Consider the following 23560-nt stretch of genomic DNA (forward strand, 5'->3'; position numbering starts at 1 on the left):
GGGAAGGTGGAAAATACTCATTTTCCTTATTGTGGCCAAGTTGTTCTGACCGTCGAGATCATTTAGGCGCTGACAAATTAGACTGTTTGTTTTACTAAAACCCAAAGTGAGTAGCTGTTGTGGTGATAAACCACCAGAGTAAAGTTTTTGATCAACCATTTTAGTCCAGGCGCTCTTGCGACAATCTGCAGTGCTAGGGATATTAGACCGGGGGGGCGGGGGTTTGAGATTCAGAGTCTTGTGCTCTATTGACCCAACTATCAGGGGTTTGCTGTAGAATCACTGGACTTTACTGAGCTGGAAAGAGGGGGCACTCCAGAGGGCATCTAGATGAACCCACCCCAAACTGAATGCAGGATGTGACCATGTCATCCTAAACAAGCTGAGTCAGTAGAGCAGGAAACCCTTAATCTCATGGTCATGGGTTCGAGTCCCGTGTTGCAGGGGGTTGGACTAAATGACCCTTGTGTTCCCTTCCAACTCGACAGTTTTATATAGGTAGGAAGGATTGAAAGAGCCATTGCATATTATTAATATTATTAGAATATTAATAATATTAAATAGTATAATCATAATAATAATATATAAAATTATTGTAATTTTTTATCTTATTTTCTTTTATTATCATGAACGGAAGTTGTTCTGAACAGTTTTAACATTGTGTTTTAATAGTGTCACCCACCCTGGGTGGCTAGTTAAAAACAATATAGACTGGTAGCATTGGAAGGGGCCCTCATGAGTCATCTAGTCTAGCCCCCTGCAAAGCAGAAATCAAAACAACAACGCTTCTGTGCAGGATCTGGCAACTTGTTTTATTCCACAAAAAATATACACCGCTTGATTGTGGGTGGGTGTGGGGTTTTTTTGGGGGGGGGAGAACTCAAAGGGGTTTACCTCCCCCCCCAAAAAAAGAAAGATAATTATTAATAAGGAAAATTAGCAACAACTATTTGGAGATCTTTGGGAAAGTTAACATAACAACAGGCTAACAACAGATTAAACACCTTTCTAAGCAACGATCCGAAAAGAGTGCAGTGAACTGCCCAACATCAATAGGCAGGGAGTTCCAAAGATTAGACGCTGCCAGACTAAAAGACTGATTTCTCACAAATAAGGAACAACAGCGCCAGTTCTGCAGATTGAAACGGCCGAGTGGGCGGATGTGGGTTAAAGGGAGCTTGCAGGTAAATAATACGACGTTTTGCTCTTTTTTATTTTTAAAAAAACTGTGCAGATCCGGGTGTGTCGGCTGGAGCAGATCGACAAAGAGGTGATTGAAGCTCAAGAAAAAGTCCAGCAATCGGAGCCGCAGGTGAGGGGGCTTGGAGCTTGGGGGCGGGGTGCAGATCAGTGTTGAACCCGATATCCTTTTCACATGTTCTGCTAGTGAGCCAGGTGTCCCTCGTTTTTTGTGCAGCTGGTTCTTTCTACCTAAGCGCATAACCTGACATTTGTCCCTGTCGAAATTTGGTTGGTTCGTTTTGGCCCAGTTCTCCAACCTGTTAAGGATGCCTGGAGCCCTGATTCCGTCTTCTGCGACAATCACTACCCCTCCTTGTTTGGTGCCATCCGCAAATTGGACAAAGATCCCCTGAATTGACTGTTGACTCATGTCAAGTTTGTGGTCTACAAGGATCTAGGAGTCCTGGTAGACCACAAACTTGACATGAGTCAGCAGTGTGATGCAGCAGCTAAAAAAGCCAATGCAATTCTGGGCTGCATCAATAGGAGTATAGCGTCTAGATCAAGGGAAGTAATAGTACCACTGTATTCTGCTCTGGTAATACATCATCTGGAGTACTGTGTCCGGTTCTGGGCACCACAGTTCAAGAAGGATACTGACAAGCTGGAACGTGTCCACAAGAGGGCAAGCAAAATGGTCAAAGGCCTGGAAATGATGTCTTATGAGGAATGGCTTAGGGAGCTGGGTATGTTTAGCCTGGAGAAGAGAAGGTTAAGGGGTGATATGATAGCCATGTTCAAATATATAAAAGGACTAGTACTGTTGTCTATGCTCTGCTAACCTCAAGGTTAGATTACTGCAATGCGTTCTACGTAGGGCTGCCTCTGAAGACGGTTCGGGAAACTTCAGCCTGTGCAGAATTCAGCGGCCAGGTTGTTCATCAGACAGCAAGATGGTTTGAGCATCTTGCACCAATCCTGGTCCCACTGCACTGGTTGCCAATTAGTTTCCGGGCCCAATTCAAAGTGCTAGTTCTGACCTATAAAGCCTTAAATGGCGACGGACCGCAAGACCTCAAGCACTGCCTCTTTCCATATGAACCTACCCTGAGATCATCTTCTGAGTCCTTCCTTTCTGTGCCTCCTCGAGAGGTCCAGAGGGTGGCAACACGAGAACAGGGCCTTCTCTGCAGTGGCTCCCCGTCCGTGGAATGCTCTCCCTGTACCTTTTTAACCAGGCCTTTGGCTGATCTGTTTGACATACTATATACCCTTTTAAAATGTGGCTCTTTTTTGGGGTGGCTGGGGATTACTGGGTTCTTGCTTTTATTCTTATTTTATATACTGTGATCTTTTTATGTGAACCGCCCTGAGACCTGCAGGTATAGGGCAGTATATAAATTCACTAAATAATAATAATGGATGAATAAATAAATAAATAAAAAAGATTTGGACAGATTTTCCTGAGCATTTTGGGCTCCAAAGAAAGTGATTTGAAACAACCGCTGTTTCATTCCAAATCTGCTAGACGGAGACGGGCAGAGGAGGGTGGCAGCTGGGTGTCCTGTCCCCCCCCCCAATAAATAAATAAATCCTGGCTCCACCCATGACCCCTGCACCTTCTCAGTTCATGATCAGCATCAGACCCGCCCCAAAGCTGGTCTGTTGCAGAGGGAGGTGGTGTGGGTCTCATTGCAACCCCTTTCCTCTTCCTCCGAGGCAGAGATCTGGTGCTGGTGATGCTAAGCCATCATGGCAGCCAGGCGGAGATGTCCGCTTGCTGGAACGAACGCTGTGACAGCCTCAGCTTGTCCCGCAGAGAATGGCAGGAGACCTTCCGCTGCCTGTGAATTCGAATCCTCGTATCTACAGGACAGACAGATCAAATGAGCCTTTCCTGCAAGCGACTAGATCAGACAGGGCCGGATTTTACAGTGGTACCTCTAAGATGCGAACGGGATCCGTTCCGGACCCCCGTTTGCAACCTGATCAGTGCGCAACCTGAAGCACTGAATCTGCGCATGCTCGTAGCACGATTCAGCGCATGGTCGTGACGTCATTCGGCGCTTCTGCACATGCGTGAATCGCCAAACCCGAAGGAACCCATTCCAGGTTTAGCGCGTTCGTATCCCGTCGTGTACGCATCCCGCAGCGAACGTAACCAGAGTTATGACTTTATAAGCTAAACAAGCTATAGCTTAGGGCCCCACTCCCTTGGGGGCCCCCAAAAAATTGAAGGGGGAAAAAACTGGACCTACATTTCCAAAATATAAGATAAAAACAAAATAAAATAAAACCCTCTATATAGAAATGAACAAACCAGGGATATTTGAGGGAGCAGGCTAGCAGGCGAGGCCCGTGACTTGCATCATAGGAGCCGACACAACACAAAACATGGTTGCTGTATGTAGGTTCTGTTTTATTCGTTTTATTATCTTATATTTTGGAAACGTTCATCCAGTTTTTAAGCTATAGCTCATTTAGCTTATAGCTAAACTGGAGGGGTGTTTAAAAGGAGAGGTTTTTTGTTGGTTTTTTACAACCTTCTTTTTCCTGTCCTTGTGGGCATCCCTCGGAGGGCAAACGCCAGGGCCGTGATTTGGTCCTGCGCCTCGGGGAGAATAAGGATGGATTCGTGCATCGTTCCAGGGACCAAGCTGCCCGTTCCTTTCTCCCTTCTCTTTCCCCAAGTGAGGAAGAAGAAAAAGGACAGCCTGGCCTTTTTTCAGGCGTCCCTGTGGGAAAAGGGAGGCAGTTGCTGTGGCAACGAGAAGTAGGTCAGCAAAGCGGGGGGGGGGGAGGCTGGCCTGGTGGCCGCAACCAGATTTGGCACAGCTGCCAACTTGTGTGTGTAAATAGGGAAAAGATTTGGATAGGCAATAGCTGCCTTCTCCCGACGGTGCCACCAAAATTTCCCGGGATGCAAGCCAGGTCTGTGTGGCTTTGTGCATCCTAACCTTACCACAAAATTTATTTTTTGCTGTGTGCTTTCCTTTTGGGAAGTCCCACCAAAGAGTAAAATAAAATGAAATCAGGATTAAGGGGGTGGAGGGGCTGCGCGGCCCTACTCTTCAAGTGCACGCAAGATTCCAGTCCTCATTGTTCTCGGCTTAAAAGGGGAATTGTGGAGATGTCATCCCATAATAGGGACCCAGGTGGCGCTGTGGGTTAAACCACTGAGCCTAGGGCTTGCTGATCAGAAGGTCGGCGGTTCGAATCCCTGTGACGGGTTGAGCTCCCATTGCTTGGTCCCAGCTCCTGCCAACCTAGCAGTTTGAAAGCACATCAAAATGCAAGTAGATAAATAGGAACCGCTACAGCGGGAAGGTAAACGGCGTTTCCATGTGCTGCTCTGGTTCGCCAGAAGTGGCTTTGTCATGCTGGCCACATGACCTGGAAGCTATACGCCGGCTCCCTCGGCCAATAATGCGAGATGAGCGCGTAACCCCAGAGTCGGTCACGACTGGACCTAATGGTCAGGGGTCCCTTTACCTTTACCTTTACTACTGCTACTACTACTACTACTACTAATTGCTTATACCCCACTGGTTTCCCCAGACACTCTGGGCGGCTTCCAACAGAATATTAAAAACACGATAAAACTCCCAACATTAAAAACTTCCCTAAACAGGACTGCCTTCAGATGTCTTCTAAAAGTCAGATTTATTTCCTTGACATCTGAAGGGAGTGCATTCCACAGGGCAGGCGCCACCACCGAGAAGGCCCTCTGCCTGGTTCCCTGTAACCTCACTTCTCGCATGGCGGGAACCGCCAGAAGGCCCTCAGAGCTGGACCTCTGTGTCAGGGTTGCTGGGGGAAATGTTCCCTTTTTATTGATATATTCAATGCTTTTTTTCCTGGGGGGGGGTGCAGGGGGGACGCATACCCCTAAACATTTTGTGATTCTAATGGAATAATCGTCAGTTCTGTTGCTACCCCCGATGGCTGCCTTTTATCCATTTACTGTATTTATTCCTCCCCGATCTGAACCATAAAATGATGGTTTTCTTGAGTCAAAATGAGAGTACCCCAAACATTTTTTAAGAAAAAAAAAGCACTGGATATATTTACTCACTGCATTTCTATGCCTTAATGAGGCACACATTTTAGCCTTCTAGGCTGGCTCCAAGTTGATTTATTATTACTGTATTACTAACCGATATACAAATGTAATAATAATAATAATAATAATAATAATTGTATACAGCCCTTCATCCATAGATCTCACGGCTGGCCACAACATAAAATTGCAACATAATTGATTGATCAATCAATTGCATTAATTATTATTAGTATTCTTTTTAAAATTTTACATCCCGTCTTCCAGGGAGCTCAAGGTGGCGCATGTGGCTCTCCTCCTCCTCTCTGTTTCATTTTCTTTTAGTTTTGGTTCCTCTCGACAACCCTGTGAGGTAGGCAAGTCTGGTCCAAAACCACCCAGGTTGTGGCATGGCTGAAGTGGGGATTCGAACCCTGGCCCTTCGGGATCCCAGTCCCGCTGGGGATTTCTCTGCCAGCATGGTGAATCCTGGCAGATTTGGTTTAAGAAAACAAAACAAAACTATATTATTTTAAATTCTTTCTTTCCCCCCAGCTCTGCGGGAAACTCTCTGGCCTGGAAGAGGATGGTAGCCTTGAGATTCCCACCCACCCTGAAGATGGGAATCACCCAGGCAACAACAAGGTAAGTTGCTTTTACAGGGGCAACTTGGTTCTCAAACAACTTGGAACCTGTTATGTACTGAGCTGAATCCTAGAACAATAGGATTCAGAATCAGCGGGAGCTACCCAATCCAACTCCAGGTGGAAGTGAATCCGCAACCTGATTGGCCTGCTGGAGCAGCCAATCAGGCGGCTGGCAGAAGTGAATCGGCTACCTGATTGGCCTGTAGGAGCAGCCAATCAGGCTGCAGGCAGAAGTCAATCCACAATATAATTGGCCCACAGGTGTAGCCCTGAAGTAGCCAATCACGCAAGGCCCATTGTGTAAATAATGTATATAAGCAGATGGTTTTGGGAAAAGAGCCATTCGTCTTCTCTTCTCCTCCTTGATGAATATGAGCTGAATAAAGAGCATGAAATTCACTCTCGACTCCGAGTATATTTCAGAACCCAAACACTGCAAACCTGGAAGTAAGTGTTCCGGTTTGCAAACTTTTTTTCGGAAGCCGAAAATGCTCTGTTTTGAGTGTTACACTTCCAGTTTCAGTGTTATGCTGAGGTCTGTCTGTTTCTGCTATTTATTTTGCGTTTTTCTTTTTGGAGCTCTTTTTGTTTTGTTTTTGTGACTGTGTGGAACCCAGTTCAGCTACTGGCTGATTAATTGTGTGACTGCAGTACATTGTTTCTTGCTTTTCATTTTATGGATCAATAGCTGGCCCTGCATGCGTTGCTGTGCGTTAGTCTGTGAAATGGAGAGTAATAGCCCCCCTTCAGATCCCCCTGAGCCTCAGAGTCCCCCTGAGCCGAGGCGAGATACTGCGGAGAGGGAAGGTTTCATCCCTGTGTCTCCCCCCACCCTGTTCTGACCCATTACGTATCCCTGCTCCCTATTCGGCCCCCATCCCCCCCAGGCAGGCCCCTACCTCCACTTGGCAATGTTGGGCCTTGTTGCTGGAAAAGGTGTTTTCAGTTGGTTTGGTCTTCAACACCTCTGCCGGATGGATGTATGAGAGTGGTGGATCTCATGGTGGAGGCGGGGTTTGTGGGTGTGGTGTAGATTTCACAGGAAGGGAGGGGGTGTACTGTGGGATGAAATCCACTCGAGGGCGCTGTTTTACTTTGTGGAAAAGCTGGTTTCTACCTGCCCAGGTGTGAAATTTGAGGGATTTTTTTTAACAACGCTCAGGGAGTGGCCTGGATCGTTGTGTCAAAATTTCAGGACGATCGGTCAAGCGGTTACAGAGAAAAGTGGAACACGCACTTTCACGATTTTTACATTTTTATATATATAGATGGTCACATTCCAAAAATGGATTAATCCGTTCCAGACTTTTGAAAACAACCCCTAAAACAGCAATTGGACGTGAATTTTACGCTCTAACGAGACCATTGATCCATACAATGAAAGCAATAATCAATGGACTGTACTATAAAATAAATAAGACAGTATTGTAGATGATGAAAATTGAAAAAATAATGATTTCTTACTTGCTCTGATGATAAGTCATTGTTGGGGGGGGGGCCTTTTATCCATTTCCGCAGTCACACAATCAATCAGCTGAACTGGGTTCCACACAAAAACCAATGAACCGAAAAAAGCCTCAAAAACACAAAATAAATAGCAAAACCAAAAGCGCCAAATACAGTGGTACCTTGAAGTCCGTTGGACTTCCGAAATGTTCGAAAGCCAGAACACTTACTTCCAGATTTTTGGTGTTTGGGAACAAAGGCGCTTGAGAACCACGGTACCACTGTATTGCTTTGGGAACCATATTTACACAGATAATTTTTTAAACAACCCCACTTGCTTTCAAACATTTTTTTCAATTCATTATCCATCGTTCCTGGATACTCTTTTACCTTTTTTTTTTTAAAGTAATTTTTATTGGATTTTACATAGAAGAAGAAGAAAGTGAAAAAAGAAAAAATAATAAAAATAGAAAAATACAGAAAAAAAGAAAAAGAAAAATTATATAAAACAACATCATCAAATCTTATCTCCCACAATTCTTCACATATTATATAACAATAAGATGTATAGACATTCTTCAGCTCCAATTCTAAACTTTTTGGACTTCCTCATTCCCCCCTTTTGGGTTCTCAATAATATATTCATTCTTGCAGTTTCTAATTCTATATTCCCATTCTCTCTTCCAAATTATAGCTTCTTTTTAAACATTGACCCTTCAGCCTTCACTTTTACATTTGTACCTTAAAATTCTCTACCCTTTATCCAGAAAAATTCAAACATAACTATTAAAACACTTCTCTCCCTTAATATTCCCTCCCACCAGACTAAATCTTACTCTCTTACCTTTTGACACGTCCACAGCTTTTACACAAGCACCCACTGGCGGCTGGATACCTTTGACAGCTGCATCCGATTCTCCCTTTCCACCTTTTGCAGGTGGAGGTCGTATTCTGGCTCCTTTCCATGCTCGCCACCCGGGACAAAGAGGACATGTCGCGCACCCTGCTGGCGATGTCCAGCTCCCAGGAGAGCTGCCTGGCCATGCGGAAGTCGGGCTGCCTGCCCCTCCTCGTCCAGATCCTCCATGACACGGACCGGGAGCCGGAGGCCCCCGAGAGCCCCGGAGTCGCCGGGAAAGACTGCCGCATGCGGGCCAATGCCGCCCTGCACAACATCGTCTTTTCGCAGCCCGACGAAGGGCAGGCCAAGAAGGAGATGCGAGTGCTGCACGTTTTGGAGCAGATCCGCTCCTACTCGGAGACCTGCTGCGACTGGCTGAAGGCTCACATCAAGGAGGGAGCAAAGACCCCCGAGGGGGGAGCAGGTAAAACCAGCTGGGTCTTGCAGATCCCCTTCTCGCTGTCCGGGTAAAAGGTAAAAGTAAACTGACCCCTGGACGGTTAAGTCCAGTCAAAGGCGACTGTGGGGTTGTGGCGGTCATCTCGCTTTTAGGCCGAGATGAGCCGGCGTTTGTCCGCAGACAGCTTTCTGGGTCATGTGGCCAGCAGAACTAAACCGCTTCTGGCACACAACAGAAACCAGAGCGCACAGATACGCCATTTACCTTCCCACCGCAGTGGTACCTATTTATCTACTTGCGCTGCCGTGCTTTCGAACTGCTAGGCCGGCAGGAGCTGGGATGGAGCAACGGGAGCTCCCCCCGTCGCGGGGATTCGAACCGCCGACCTTCCGATTGGCAAGCCCAAGAGGCTCAGTGGTTTAGACCACAGCGCCACCCGCGTCCCATCAGAGGGTGTTCGTCAGCCCGAGCTCTATAGCGCCACCACGGCAGCAGGCCAGAAAGGGTACTGCACAGAGGTTACTTCCAAGGACTGGCAGGGGCCTGACGTTCCTGTGCAGTTTGTATTTTTGCTCATAAAGAGTTCGCCCTGGGGAGCTTCTGCTGGCCTGTGTCAGTGATACTGACCTAGGCGGAGTGGCTGTTTGTCTCCATAGAAAGCGGCTTCCTTTTAGCAGCAAGGACTGGAATCTTACTTAATCTTTAGAGGGGGACATAGCTTAGGGGGAGAGCATCTGCTTGGTGTGCAGAAGGTTCAGGAAAGGTGGAGGGCATCTTCTGCCCCAAGCCCTGGAGGGCCTCTGCCAGTCAGTGCTGAGCGAGATGGCCTGACTCTGCACCACAGGCGATCCATAGGTTCCTTTGACTGAGTCGCAAGGCAGAGTCTACAGCTGAGAGAGGTCTCTACGCTGTTAAATTTTTGCAGAGTTGCCCTTCTGAACTCAACTATCTATAAATACACCTCATATACATTTTTCTTGGCAGGGCCCGTTCCCATCGAGCCGCAAATCTGCCAAGCCACGTGTGCCATCATGAAGCTCTCCTTCGACGAAGACTATCGCCGGGCTATGAACGAGCTGGGTAAGCAGAAATTAAGTTTCTCTCATTCTCCTTCCCTCCCACAAAATATGACATCATAGAATCCTGCCTGTCACTATCTAGCCATTTTCTTCCCTGCATAAAATAAATTTTAAAAAATGTGGCCGATATCTGCCCCGTCCTGCTTGTCTTTCGCTCTCTGCCCCCTCTCCCCATTTTTCTGTGATTTCTGCCTTGCCAGGGGTTGAGCTAGATGCCCTTTGGGGTCACCCTCAACTCTACAATTCTTCCTTTTTTAAAAAAAAAAATGCTTTTCAGGTTTATACATTTCACTAATTTTACAGTCATTTTACCATTTCCAACCTTGACTTCCTTCCCCCTCTTCCTGCGCGGTTCCTTAAATTCATTTTTAACGTCGTCTGCATATCCAAATTAACTTAATTTGCTCATTTATTCATCTAAATTTATACTCTTATAAAACTGCAGGTCATTACAATAACCCTGCCAATGTTCTTATCTGCTTACACTTTATAACCTGTAAATATTCAACAAACCATTTCCATTCTTTTATTTTTTAAAAAGTTTATATTGATTTCTTATTCTTCCGGTAAGTTTCGCGTATTTCTGCGTAGTCCATAACTTTCTGTATCTGTTCTTCCTTTGCTGGGACTTCTTCTTCTTTCCATTTTTGGGCGAGTATCATTCTTGCCGCTGTAGTCGCAAACATAAATAAGTTTCTATACAGTTTAGGTAGTTCTGGTCCCTAGAATTCCCAAAATAAAAGCTTCTGGGTTGTTGTTGTTTTTCAAACATTATTTTAAACACCCTTTTCAATTCATTATATATCATTTCCCAATGATATATACTTTCCCAATGATACCTTACTACAAGACTACCCCAAAAAAACCTTGGGTAAATTCTCTTCTTTTGTTATCACTCCTTGACATGAGTCAACAGTGTGATGCAGCAGCTAAAAAAGCCAATGCAATTCTGGGCTGCATCAATAGGAGTATAGCATCTAGATCAAGGGAAGTAATAGTACCACTGTATTCTGCTCTGGTCAGACCTCACCTGGAGTACTGTGTCCAGTTCTGGGCACCACAGTTCAAGAAGGATACTGACAAGCTGGAACGTGTCCAGAAGAGGGCAACCAAAATGGTCAAAGGCCTGGAAACGATGCCTTATGAGGAACGGCTTAGGGAGCTGGGTATGTTTAGCCTGGAGAAGAGAAGGTTAAGGGGTGATATGATAGCCATGTTCAAATATATAAAAGGATGTCATATAGAGGAGGGTGAAAGGTTGTTTTCTGCTGCTCCAGAGAAGCGGACACGGAGCAATGGATTCAAACTACAAGAAAGAAGATTCCACCTAAACATTAGGAAGAACTTCCTGACAGTAAGAGCTGTTCGGGAGTGGAATTTGCTGCCAAGGAGTGTGGTGGAGTCTCCTTCTTTGGAGGTCTTTAAGCAGAGGCTTGACAGACATATGTCAAGAATGCTTTGATGATGTTTCCTGATTGGCAGGGGGTTGGACTGGATGGCCCTTGTGGTCTCTTCCAACTCTATGATTCTATGATTCTATGATTCCTTCTTATAGTCCTGTCTCTAGTGATGTTAAATTCTCGAGAATAATCTTCTGGAGAATATTATCGAGAAAAAATTTCTGGAGAATATTCTCGATTAATGAGAATATTGGAGAATTTTCATTTAAAATAGGAGAATATTCTCACCTGTCCCACTCTAGGACTGTAAGAGGGGAGGAATAGGAATGCTTTTCTTTGGAAGGTATTAACTTTACTGCATGCAGTGCACTTAAAGAAAATGTTAGGAAAATGATGTACAGATGGTATTTAACACCAGCTAAACTTGCCAAAATGTGTAAGACAAGAACTAAGGAGTGCTGGAACTGTAAAAAGAAGGAAGGTATCTTCTACCACATGTGGTGGACTTGTAAAGAGGTAAAGGCTTTCTGGGAAACAATATATAATGAGTTAAAGCAAATGTTTAAAAATACTTTTGTTAAAAAAACCAGAAGCCTTTTTACTGGGTACGGCAGGTGAAGAGATACCAAAGGAAGACAAAAGATTGTTTATGTACGCGACAACTGCGGCAAGAATTATTTTAGCCCAAAAAGGGAAACAAGAAGAAGTACCAACGAAAGAAGAGTGGCAGATGAAAATGATGGACTTTGCAGAACTGGCGAAGCTGGCGGGAAAAATCCAAAACCAGCACGGTCAAGTATTCCAAAAGGACTAGAGCAAATTTAGTCAATATTTGAAAGATTATTGCAAGCAATTAACATCACTAGTGGGGTTGTCTGAAGACTCGTAAGGAGGAATTTTCTACCTGTCTATATTTATTTAATTTTTGAGCTGTTTTGTAATGAGTGTAATTAGAATTGGAAAACATGCAAAAGGCAATGATAGAAAGGTTAATTTTGAAAGCTGTGAGGCAGGAGGGAAGGAAGTCGACAGGCTCTAAAGAGCCAGGGAGGTAAAGTGGAGTGTTGTGATGTGAATGTATATTACAAAATGGAAAACAACTTACATTAAAAGAGAGAGAGATGCTCTTAAATATGTCCGGGGTCAAACAGAGAAGCAGTTCGAAGCCTCCCCTTTCTTCTTCCTAGGCGGTCTGCAGGCTGTTGCCGAACTGCTCCAGGTAGACTACGAAATGCACCGAATGACCAGCGACCCCCTCAACCTGGCCCTGCGGCGTTACACCGGCATGGCTCTCACGAACCTCACATTTGGGGATGTTGTCAACAAGGTACTGTGGGGGGTGGGAATGGACTTCGGCGGAGGGTTCTCCGTTTGCAGAGATTTCGGCATCGCTCGGCGTACGGAATCCCAAAGCGGAGAACCCCCATTGTTCTGCCCGGACACTGAGGGCCTTCTGGCGGTTCCCTCCCTGCGAGAAGCCAAGTTACAGGGAACCAGGGAGAGGGGCCTTCTCGGTAGTGGCACCCGCCCTGTGGAACCCCCTCCCACCAGAGGTCAAAGAGAAAACAACTACCAGCCTTTTACGAGACATCTGAAGGCAGCCCTGTTTAGGGAAGTTTTTTAATAGATTATTGAATTTTAATGTTGTTGTGAGGGACAGGGGATATCGCGAAGTCCCTCCCCTCCTGAGTTCAAGCCCATCCCCGAGCACAGGGGAAAGCAGAGAGAGTTCCGATTCCAATGGGGAAGCAGGAAGTCATGTCCGAGGCTCAGGCAAGGTAGAGGAGCCAGGGTCCCAGGTGGGACAGGAAGGGGCGAATAAGGGGGGGAGACCCATCCCCCCAACTCCGGAATTACGCAGAAAGAGGAGGGGAAAGAGGATGGGTCTGCCAAAGCTTTTGTGTTGGAGAAAGACGCGCCAAAAGCCATTCGGAGGTTCTGGAACCGACTGACCACATCACTCCGTGTAAATAGCAATGACTTCAGCACTGTAAATACGCAGCACCAATAAAAGAATAAAATGCAGAGCTGCGTAGCGTCGTTACTCTGAAGTAGCCCACTCCGGCCACTGTGACAGCAACCTCCGAATCCTTTTTTGGGCTACTTTGGAGTTGCCGGGATGAGCGTGTCAGAGGCGGAGAGATGGCGGCAGATCGCGGAGCAAGCCCAGCAAGAACTGCAGAAGCTGTCGCTGCAGGCGCAGGGGGAATTGAAGGCAGCTAAAGAAGAGACTAAGAAGGTCCAGGACGACCGGCTACAACTTGCGGAACAGGTGAGAGCGCTACAGGAAAGAGAGCAGGAATTAAGGGCGGTGGCGGTAGACCTCCAAAACAAGCTGGATGCAGAGAAAAACAAGGCGGGAGGGGCACCCCAAGTCCAAGTGCTGCCAGGAAGGAGAGCCGGGACCCTAGTAAGCAAGTTCAATGGAGACCCGAGGGAATATCAGGGCTTTGAGACTGAGATTGTGTATGCTCTTGAGCTGCACCACGATGAGTTCCCTGATGATGAGCACAGGGTAGCGTTTATTGTGGAGCACCTTACCGGGGCAGCCAGGGAGTGGCTAAGACCGTTAATCGCAACAAAGAATCCTTGCATGAAGAATGTCAAACTATTTCTAGAAGGTTTGAAAACGATGTATTCGTCCGATAGTCATATGGACCAGACTAAGGAGGAACTTCATAATTTACGCCAAGGAAATATGACAGTTCGCGCGTATTGGGCGAAATTCACCATGCTGGTGCACAGATTGGGGTGGGAACTGGAGTCACCCCCAATGCAAGCGGCGTTCTACTTGGGGTTGCATGAGGAGGTGAAGGATGAGCTCTCGAGAGGTCCAAAGCCCAGTAATATGGATCAGCTGAGCAAAGCGGCTCTGGCGGTGGGGGTGCGACAGGAATCCCGGTGGAGCGACAAGCAAGCAACGCGCGCAAAGCGGGCTTGGTTCCCACGGTCGCAGGAGAAGCCACTCCCCCAACAACCCTTTCAAGCCACGCCTGGGGCCAGCCAGGACCAGGAACCCATGCAGATTGATAGCGCGCGCGCGCGGGCTTTTCAAACCCCAGCGGCGCCAAGACGCAAGGAGGGAAGGGGTGGGAATTGCTTTCTCTGCAACTCCCCCCAGCATCTCGTCAGAGACTGCCCACATCGCAGGGAGTGGCAAGGAAAGGCGGGAATGGTTGTGCCCTCCCCCACTGACGCAGCACCACAGCAGGGAAACGAGAAAGCCTGGCTGCAGGAGACAAGGGGCAGCAGCCAGGCACAGTCAGCAGACAACAGCCCCAGCCCACCCACCCGCACAGAGAGGAGCAGAGCCAGCCCACCCCTCCCAGAGCAGGAGTGGTTCTAGAAGTGACGCTCACGCTCCCAAATGGCTATCCCCTGACGGTCCTCGCCCTAATTGACAGTGGGGCGTCAGCGAACTTCTTCTCGAGAAACTTTGCAGAAGAGCACCAGATCCAGCTTCTGCAGCTGGATTTTCCTCTGCACGTGGCGACCATTGACGGCAGAGAGCTGCTGGGAGGGGCCATCACTCATCAAACCCCCCCCCATGAAAATGACGGTGGGAAGGCACTCAGAGACGCTGGCATTCAACGTCACCACCATCTCAGACCCCCCCATCGTTTTGGGCATGAGCTGGCTGGCGCGCCACGACCCCTCCATCAGTTGGCACCAGAGGTGCATCACTTTTGGATCGGACTTTTGCCTGGAACATTGCATGCAGCACCAACCAGGGGAGGGGCCTCCGATAGCCACGGTAGCCACCATGCACGTCAAAGGGGGGGAGGCGATACCCAAGCCGTACTGGGACCTGCAGGAGGTCTTCAGCGAAGCGGAGTCCGACCACCTACCCCCACACAGGCCTTTTGACTGCCAGATCAACCTGGTGCCAGGGGCAACTATACCCCCAGCCAAGCTGTACGCCATGTCAGACCAGGAACTGGAGGATCTGCGCGCTTTCATCGACAAGAACCTCAAGCGGGGGTTCATCAGAGAAAGCAAGGCAGCAGGGGGCAGCCCAGTCTTCTGGGTGGACAAGAAAGACACGCAACAGCGCCGTCTTGTGGTGGATTTTAGACGGCTGAATTCAGTGACAGAGCCAGTGGCTTTCCCCATGCCCAGAGTGGATGATCTCCTGACAGCGGCACGCAGGGGCAAGATTTTCACCAAGCTAGACCTGAGGGGGGCGTACAACTTGATCAGGATCCGGGAAGGCGATGAATGGAAAACCACGATGTTCACGCCTCTGGGCTCTTTTGAATATCTGGTGATGCCCTTCGGGTTGCAAGGGGGCTCAGCATGCTTCCAGGCCTTCATGCACCACGTCCTGGGGTCCCTCCTCTTCAGGAAATGCTTGGTCTTCCTGGATGACATCCTTATCTATTCCGATGACCCAGTGCAGCATGTGAAAGATGTCAGGGAGGTGTTGCAGCGCCTGAAGGAGAACCACCTGTATGTGAAGCTGGAGAAGTGCAAGTTTCACACCAAGGAGGTGGACTTCCTGGGCTACAAGCTGTCAGACAAGGGGCTGGCGATGGACAAGGACAAGGTGCAGGCCATCCTGGACTGGCACAGCCCCAGGACGCGCAAAGATGCCCAACGCCTACTAGGCTTCGCCAACTTCTACAGGAAGTTCATCAAGAACTTCTCGCGCGTTACGGCTCCCATCACTGACTGCCTGAGAGGCAAGCAGAAGTTCAGGTGGACACCAGAGGCGCAAGCAGCGTTCGAAAGCCTCAAGAGGGTGTTCGCCTCAGACCAGAACCTGTTCCACGTGGTTCAGGACGCGCCCCTACGCGTGGAGACAGATGCTTCTGATAAAGCTGTGGGCGCCATTTTGTTGCAACTGGACGCCAACAGAGAGTGGAGACCCTGTGCCTTCTTCTCCAGGAAGTTGACCCAGCCAGAGCGAAACTACACGGTGTTTGATAGGGAACTTCTTGCGATCCACGCTGCGTTCCAGCACTGGAGACACTTCCTGGTGGGCGCCAAGCACCCCATCCAGGTGTGCACAGACCACAAGAACCTGGAGTTCTGGAGAACTGCCAGGGTGCTCAACCAGCGGCAGATACGGTGGGCAGAGTTCTTCTCGAACTTCAACTTCTCCATACACTACATCCCGGGAGAGCAGAATGTCAGGGCGGATGCCCTCTCCCGCAAGCCAGAGTACATGGAGGAGGAGGCGCCACCGGCACCCAGGCACATTTCCCCCCGTCAGCATGGTCCTGCGGAGCAGCAGTGGTGAGCGAGGCGGAGCTCACAGCACTGACGGCAGCGGATGAATTTGCCAACCGCATCTTCAGAGAACTGAGAGGGGGGGGGAGCAGGCAAAAGACTTTGCAGAACGCAGGGGGCTGCTTTTCTACAAGGGTGCACTGTACCTGCCCACCACCCAGCTTAGACGTACGGTCCTCAAGCAGATGCACGACAACCCAACGGCGGGTCATTTTGGGAGGGACAAAACCGCTCACCTAGTCATGAGACACTTCTGGTGGCCAGGGGTGCGGGAAGATGTTCGAGACTATGTACGGGGCTGTGACACCTGCCAGCGGGCAAAGGTGGTCAGAGCAGCGCCACCGGGATTGCTGGAGCCCTTAGCCACGCCACACAGGCCGTGGGAAGTGGTGTCCATGGACTTCATCACAGATCTGCCTTCTTCCAGGGGCAAGACCGCAGTGTTGGTGGTGGTGGACCTCATGTCCAAAATGTGCCACTTTATACCGTGTGCCAGGGCGGTCTCTGCAGAAGAGACAGCCAAACTGTTTGTGGATCACGTATTCAGACTGCATGGATTACCTTTAAGGGTTATTTCGGATCGTGGCCGCCAATTTGTTTCCAGGTTCTGGCGGCGGCTCATGAACCTCCTGCAGGTGGAGGTCAGCTTGTCGACGGCTAGACACCCGCAGACCAATGGACAGGCGGAGAGGGTCAACGCCATTCTGCAGCAGTACCTGAGATGCTATGTCAGCCAGCGGCAAACGGACTGGGTGGATCGCCTGCCACTGGCAGAATTTGCCTACAACAATGCGGTGCACGTCTCCACAGGGGTGTCGCCCTTTAAGGCCAATTACGGGCGCGACCTCAGATCTTTCCCAGAGAGGGAGGGGGAGGAGGAGGAGGAGGGCCCACAGGCTGAGGATTGGGCAGAGGAACTGGAGACGGTGCACCAGCAGCTCAGAGAACACTTGGAGAGAGCCAAGGAGGCGTACAAGAAGGGGGCAGATCGCCACAGGCGACCGGGGGAGGTCATTAGGGTGGGGGACAAAGTTTGGTTGTCCTCGGAGGGCCTTCCCATCAGAGGGAGGTGCAAAAAGCTGGCGCCCAGAAGGTTGGGCCCCTTCACGGTCACGCAACAGGTCAACCCGGTGGCATACAGGCTGGCACTGCCAGAGGACATGAGGGTGCACCCAGTGTTTCATAGATCGCTGCTGTCGCCGTACAGGGAAAGCAGCAGGCTCCGAGGCAGCGAACAAACCCCTGAGGGAGGGGGGGAGAGAGAAGGCAGGGAGCAACTCAATGAGGCCACGGCCATCCTGGACTCAAGGAGGGGGGTGAGGGGCCTGGAGTACCTCATGGCATGGGAGGATGCTCCACCGTCCCAGAATGAATGGGTCCCAGCCACTCAGATACAGGAGGAATTCCTGGTAGAAGAATTTCACGCCCTCTTTCCCCATAGACCTAAGCCCTGGCGCATGGAAAGGGAGGGGGAGGGGGAGGAAGCACGGGAGAGCAGTTCACCATGGCGCTGGGAAGCGGAGTTTGAGGAACCAGAGGATGAGGTATGGGTGTCACCGAGATCCACCCAGTCAGAGGAAGGAGCAGATTGGCAGAACATTTTTACCCCTACCAGCTCTGACGCCACGGACTTTTTGGGATTCCCGTCCTCCCAGGCGGAAGGGGGGGGATCGCAGGACTGGGGGGAGGTGTTCACACCAACGGGCTCGGAAGGCACTGAGTTCTTAGGCTTCCAGTCGTCACCGACACCTGGGGGGGACCTGGGGAGGGGTGAAGGAGAGCTTGGGAGGGGGGTGGATGTGAGGGACAGGGGATATCGCGAAGTCCCTCCCCTCCTGAGTTCAAGCCCATCCCCGAGCACAGGGGAAAGCAGAGAGAGTTCCGATTCCAATGGGGAAGCAGGAAGTCGTGTCCGAGGCTCAGGCAAGGTAGAGGAGCCAGGGTCCCAGGTGGGACAGGAAGGGGCGAATAAGGGGGGGAGACCCATCCCCCCAACTCCGGAATTACGCAGAAAGAGGAGGGGAAAGAGGATGGGTCTGCCAAAGCTTTTGTGTTGGAGAAAGACGCGCCAAAAGCCATTCGGAGGTTCTGGAACCGACTGACCACATCACTCCGTGTAAATAGCAATGACTTCAGCACTGTAAATACGCAGCACCAATAAAAGAATAAAATGCAGAGCTGCGTAGCGTCGTTACTCTGAAGTAGCCCACTCCGGCCACTGTGACAGTTGTGTTGGAAGCCGCCCAGAGTGGCTGGGGAAACCCAGCCAGATGGGCAGGATATAAATAATATATTATTATTATTATTATTATTATTATTATTATTATTATTATTAACCTTCTGAGGCTCGAAAGCGTTAAAGAAAATAACATGCAGGGGAAAGTCTAATCAACTCCAATCGGTTCCGGGGAAACCGCTGGAGCTGTAGGTCCCTATCGGACTTTGAAAAGCTGCCATCATCATCAACATCATCATCATCATAATGTATTATTTATACCTCGCTCATCTGTCTGGGTTTCCCCAGCCACTCCCAACATAATATTAAAAACACGATAAAATGTCAAACATTAAAAACTTCCTTAAACAGGGCTGCCTTCAGATGTCTTCTAAAAGGCAGATCGTTGTTCATTTCCTTGACATCTGGCAGGAGGGCGTTCCACAGGGCGGGTGCCACAACCGAGAAGGCCCTCTGCCTGGTTCCCTGTAACCTCGCTTCTCACAGGGAGGGAAACGCCAGAAGGCCCTCAAAGTTGGACCTCAGTTTCCGGGCAGAACAATGGGGGTGGAGACGCTCCTTCAGGTATACTGGGCAGAGGCTGTTTAAGGCTTTAAAGGTCAGCACCAACACTTTGAATTGCACTTGGAAATGTACTGGGAGCCAATGTAAATCTTTCAGGACTGGTGTAATATGGTCCCATCAGCCACTCCCAGTCCCCAGTCTGGCAGCCGCATTCTGGATTAGTTGCAGTTTCTGAATCACCTTCAAAGGCAGCCCCATGTAGAGCGCATTGCAGCAGTCTAAGCAGGTGATAACCAGAGCATGGACCACTCTGGAGAGACAGTCTGCGGGCAGGGAGGGTCTCAGCCGGCGTACCAGATTGCTGTTTTGAATTTATGATTTTCCGCAGCCGGTCCTGCAAACCACTTATCAATGCTCTTTTATATAGTGGGGTGGGGGAGCACTGGGGATGAGTTTGTGGGACCAAAGGGGCGCCCCCTAAAAAAGGTTGGGGTACCACCTGTCTACTGTTTATGGGCGCATTGCGCTTTGGAGGCGAAATGCAGAAATGAGGAGCATTTGAAGGTAAAGGGGCGAGCTGGTTTTGATGGGAGACCACAGCAGATTCTCAGATTATGACCCTTCTCTCCACCTCTCCACCTTTGTTTCTCATTTTGCCCCACCCCCATCCTAACCCAGGCGACGTTGTGCTCCCGCCAGAGATGTATGCAGGCCATTGTGGCGCAGTTGGCGTCTGAAAGTGAAGACCTCCATCAGGTAAGGATGGCTCAAAGGCAAGGGGGGTGGTGATCTGCTTGCATCTGCCCACAGCAAGATTCCTTAGCTGACTTCCACACGGTTCTGTGCAAACTTCCACGCGCTTCTACAGAAGACTTCCACACACTTTTGCAAGAGACTTCCACACACTTTTGCAAAAGACTTCCACACTTCCACAGACTTTGGCAGAAGACTTCCACAATTCTGCAGAAGACTTCCACACTTCCACAGAAGACTTCCACACTTCCACAGAAGACTTCCACAATTCCGCAGAAGACTTCCACACTTCCACAGAAGACTTCCACACTTCCACAGAAGACTTCCACAATTCCGCAAAGACTTCCACAATTCCGCAGAAGACTTCCACACTTCTGCAGAAGACTTCCACACACTTCCTCACAGACGTCACCAACCTGGCGCCCTTCTCTAGATGTGTTGGGCCGATGTGCAGGGTTGTGACAATGAGGAACGAGTGTATCCATCCATTTCACTTTCTCTCCATTTTTGTAATTCCTTCCCCCCTCCACTCATCTTCAGTTAAGTTCTCCACATTCCCACATTGGGGTGTGTGTGTGTGTGTGTAGGCATTTTAACATATATTTTCCCTGATTTATATGTATATATATTTATTGCATAAGATTTCTATGTCGCCCAAATGCAAAGGCAAAACAACGACACAAAGAATGAAGCAATGAAGTTATCAGCAAAAAAACAAACAAAGGAAACAGCTGAAAACCACCACTGACAACCTTTTTTTAAATAAAAAAAATGGTAACCTAAAAACCAGATTAAAACACATTCTATACAACTGAATAGGATTCTCCGAACGGAGATGTTTTTAGCAGGTGCTGAAAAAAAGCGCAGGGGAGGCACCTGCCTGGTGTCCACCAGCAGGGAGTTCCGAAGTTTTGTCCTGCATCAGCAAATCCCGCTGAATTTAGCGAAGTCCCACGCAAGCACGGCAGCCTTCTAAAGCTGCTGGCTACCGTCATTTGAACTCTGTGCCCTTCCGAGATCAGTAATCGGCTTCCCTCCCCTTCTCTCCCGATCCTCTTCTTCCTCCTCCTCTCAGGTGGTCTCGAGCATCCTCCGTAACCTCTCCTGGCGTGCCGACATGAATAGCAAGAAGGTGTTGAGGGAAGTTGGCAGTGTCACGGGCCTGATGCAGTGCGCCCTGAGGGCCAACAAGGTGAGCTGGGAAGCGGGTTATTATTATTATTATTATTTATTTATTTATACCCCACCCATCTGGCTGGGTTTCCCCAGCCACTCTAGGCAGCTCCCAACAGGATATAAAAAAAACACAGTAAAAGATCAAATATTAAAAACTTCCCTAAACAAGGCTCCCTTCAGGTGTCTTCTAAAAGTCAGCTCGTTGTTTATTTCCTTGACATCTGATGGGAGGGCGCCACCACCGAGAAGGCCCTCTGCCTGGTTCCCTGCAACCTTGCTTCTCGCGGGGAGGGAACCGCCAGAGGGCCCTCGGAGCTGGACCCCAGTGTCCGGGCTGAACGATGGGGGGTGGAGACGCTCCTTCAGCGATACTGGGCCTTTGAGGCCGTTGAGGGCTTTCAAGGTCAGCACCAAGACTTTGAATTGTGCTCAGAAACATATTGGGAGAGTCAATGTAGGTCTTTCAGGACCGGGGTTATGTGGTCTCGGTGGTCCGTTGCCTGTCAATGGCGGAAGCTCGTTGGGGCAAATGGCACAATAGCCTTCCACTCTCTCGGACAACCCCTTGCCTGCTGCCAATTGGAAGCCGCGCCTTGGTTTCCGAACGTTTTGTAAGTCGAAAGGACTTCCGTCCGACTTCTGAGGTTGCTACTGGACTGCCCTTCCTCTTAGGGTGGTTCACAGCTCCTGGGATCCCCTGGTAGAGAAGCCCATGGTTGATTTAAAGCGGTCTTGTAGTGCTCCAAACGCCTGGGGCAAACATGGCCTCATCGCCTCTTGTCTCTCTGCTGTTCTGCGCCAGGAATCCACCCTAAAAAGCATTCTCAGCGCCTTGTGGAATCTCTCGGCTCACAGTACGGAGAACAAAGCTGCCATCTGCCTGGTGGATGGAGCCCTGGGCTTCCTAGTAAGCACCCTCACCTATAAATGCCAAAGCAACTCGCTGGCCATCATTGAGAGCGGAGGAGGGATTCTGAGGAACGTCTCCAGCCTCATTGCTACCAAGGAAGAGTACAGGTCAGTGGCTCTCTCCCTCTGCTTTCTTAGGCCTGAGAGGTTGATGCCTCCACTGGGTTCATCTCTCTCTCTCTCTCTCTCTCTCTCTCTCTCTCTCTCTCTCTCTCTCTGCCGTTGCAAAGCTGAGGGCAGGAGAGGGAGACCAGCGGCCTGGATACTTTTGCACCACACACAGCCCCCTCTCAAGAATCTGCTTCCATAACCTAGCAATTCTAAAATATAGACACGCTTTGACTCTTGCAAGATTGAATGTCTTGCCCTCGGCTGGACTGGTGGGACGATTCCAACAGATTCCACGCGAAAAATGTCCCTGTGGAGATGGCAGTCCCGAATTGGTGGCGCATACCCTTCTGGCTTGCCTTCTTGATAAAGACTTGCGGAATGAGATTATCCCCCCTCTTTTATTGTCCATTCCAGGTCGCCCAGCCACTGCCCCAGTGTCCTTTCTCTGGGCAGATCAAGAGGAGCAGGTGACAGCAAAGGTGGCAAGGTTTTTAGCTAGGGCAATCAGAATAAGACCCACCATTTGACTGCTGATTCCAAACCCCAAAACGTATTTTATATACAGTAATTGACTTTTTATTTCTATTCTTTGTATATTGCATTGTTGTTTTATTGCTATGGCCGACGGCTGACGCAAATAGAGATTTATTCATTCATTCTGTTTGCATGGAATGGTAGAGTTGGGCAGGACCCCGGCGGTCATCCAGTTCAACCCCCTGCAATCGAAGGAACCTTCCCCCCCCAATGTGGGACTTGAACCCACGACCCTGAGATTAAGAGCCTCACGCTCTGCCGACCGAGAGGTTCCAGTGCTTTCGGGGGCAAGCAGTGTGGCACAGTGGGTAGAGAGCAAGTGGGTCGGATTGGGTAGGACTCCCTTCCTGACACCGTGGAGAGCTGCTGCTGCCAGTCAGCGCAGGCAGTAGGTGGACCCAAGGGTCTTATAATAATAATTTATTATTTATACCCCGCCCGTCTGGCTGGGTTTCCCCAGCCACTCTGGGCGGCTTCCAACAGAATATTAAAATATTAAACATTAAAAGCTTCCCTAAACAGGGCTGCCTTCAGATGTCTTCTAAAAGTCTGGTAGTTGTTTTTCTCTTTGATGGGAGGGCGTTCCACAGGGCGGGTGCCACCACCGAGAAGGCCCTGTGCCTGGTTCCTTGTAACTTGGCTTCTCGCAGTGAGGGAACCACCAGAAGGCCCTCGGAGCTGGACCTCAGTGTCCGGGCAGAATGATGGGGGTGGAGACACTCCTTCGGGGATACTGATCCTGAGCCTATCCTGCCTCAAGATAGGCTTCCGTTTCCCTGTTTAAGCTTGCTCATCATTGAGAACCATGAGGACCAGAGTCTTGCTTTGTCAGTAGCTGAAGAGCAGCAGCTGAGTGCTAGAGCATGTGCCAGACTCAGTCCCTAATGGCATCTCAAGGTAGGGCTGGAAGAGATACGTAATTCCTGCCTTAGTCATACAATTGTAGAGGGACCCCGAGGGTCATTTGCCCAAGGTGGGGCTCAAACCCACAACCTTGAGATTACAAAAGCA

At 49.4% G+C, this 23560-nt stretch overlaps 1 protein-coding gene across 1 annotated transcript in view; it reads left to right on the forward strand.

Annotated features, from left to right (window-relative positions):
* The window catches only part of APC2 (APC regulator of Wnt signaling pathway 2), a 57532-nt gene that overhangs the window by 26526 nt on the left and 7446 nt on the right, over positions 1-23560 (forward strand). The window contains exons 7-14 of the mRNA XM_035121054.3: positions 1235-1312; positions 5777-5866; positions 8252-8639; positions 9600-9695; positions 12282-12421; positions 19745-19822; positions 20895-21011; positions 21798-22012. Coding sequence (XP_034976945.3) covers positions 1235-1312; positions 5777-5866; positions 8252-8639; positions 9600-9695; positions 12282-12421; positions 19745-19822; positions 20895-21011; positions 21798-22012 — 1202 coding nt within the window. The remainder of the gene's footprint in view (positions 1-1234; positions 1313-5776; positions 5867-8251; positions 8640-9599; positions 9696-12281; positions 12422-19744; positions 19823-20894; positions 21012-21797; positions 22013-23560) is intronic.

The sequence above is a fragment of the Zootoca vivipara genome, chromosome 6 (genome assembly GCF_965207765.1).
Source record: "Zootoca vivipara chromosome 6, rZooViv2.hap1.1, whole genome shotgun sequence".
Taxonomy (NCBI): domain Eukaryota; kingdom Metazoa; phylum Chordata; class Lepidosauria; order Squamata; family Lacertidae; genus Zootoca; species Zootoca vivipara.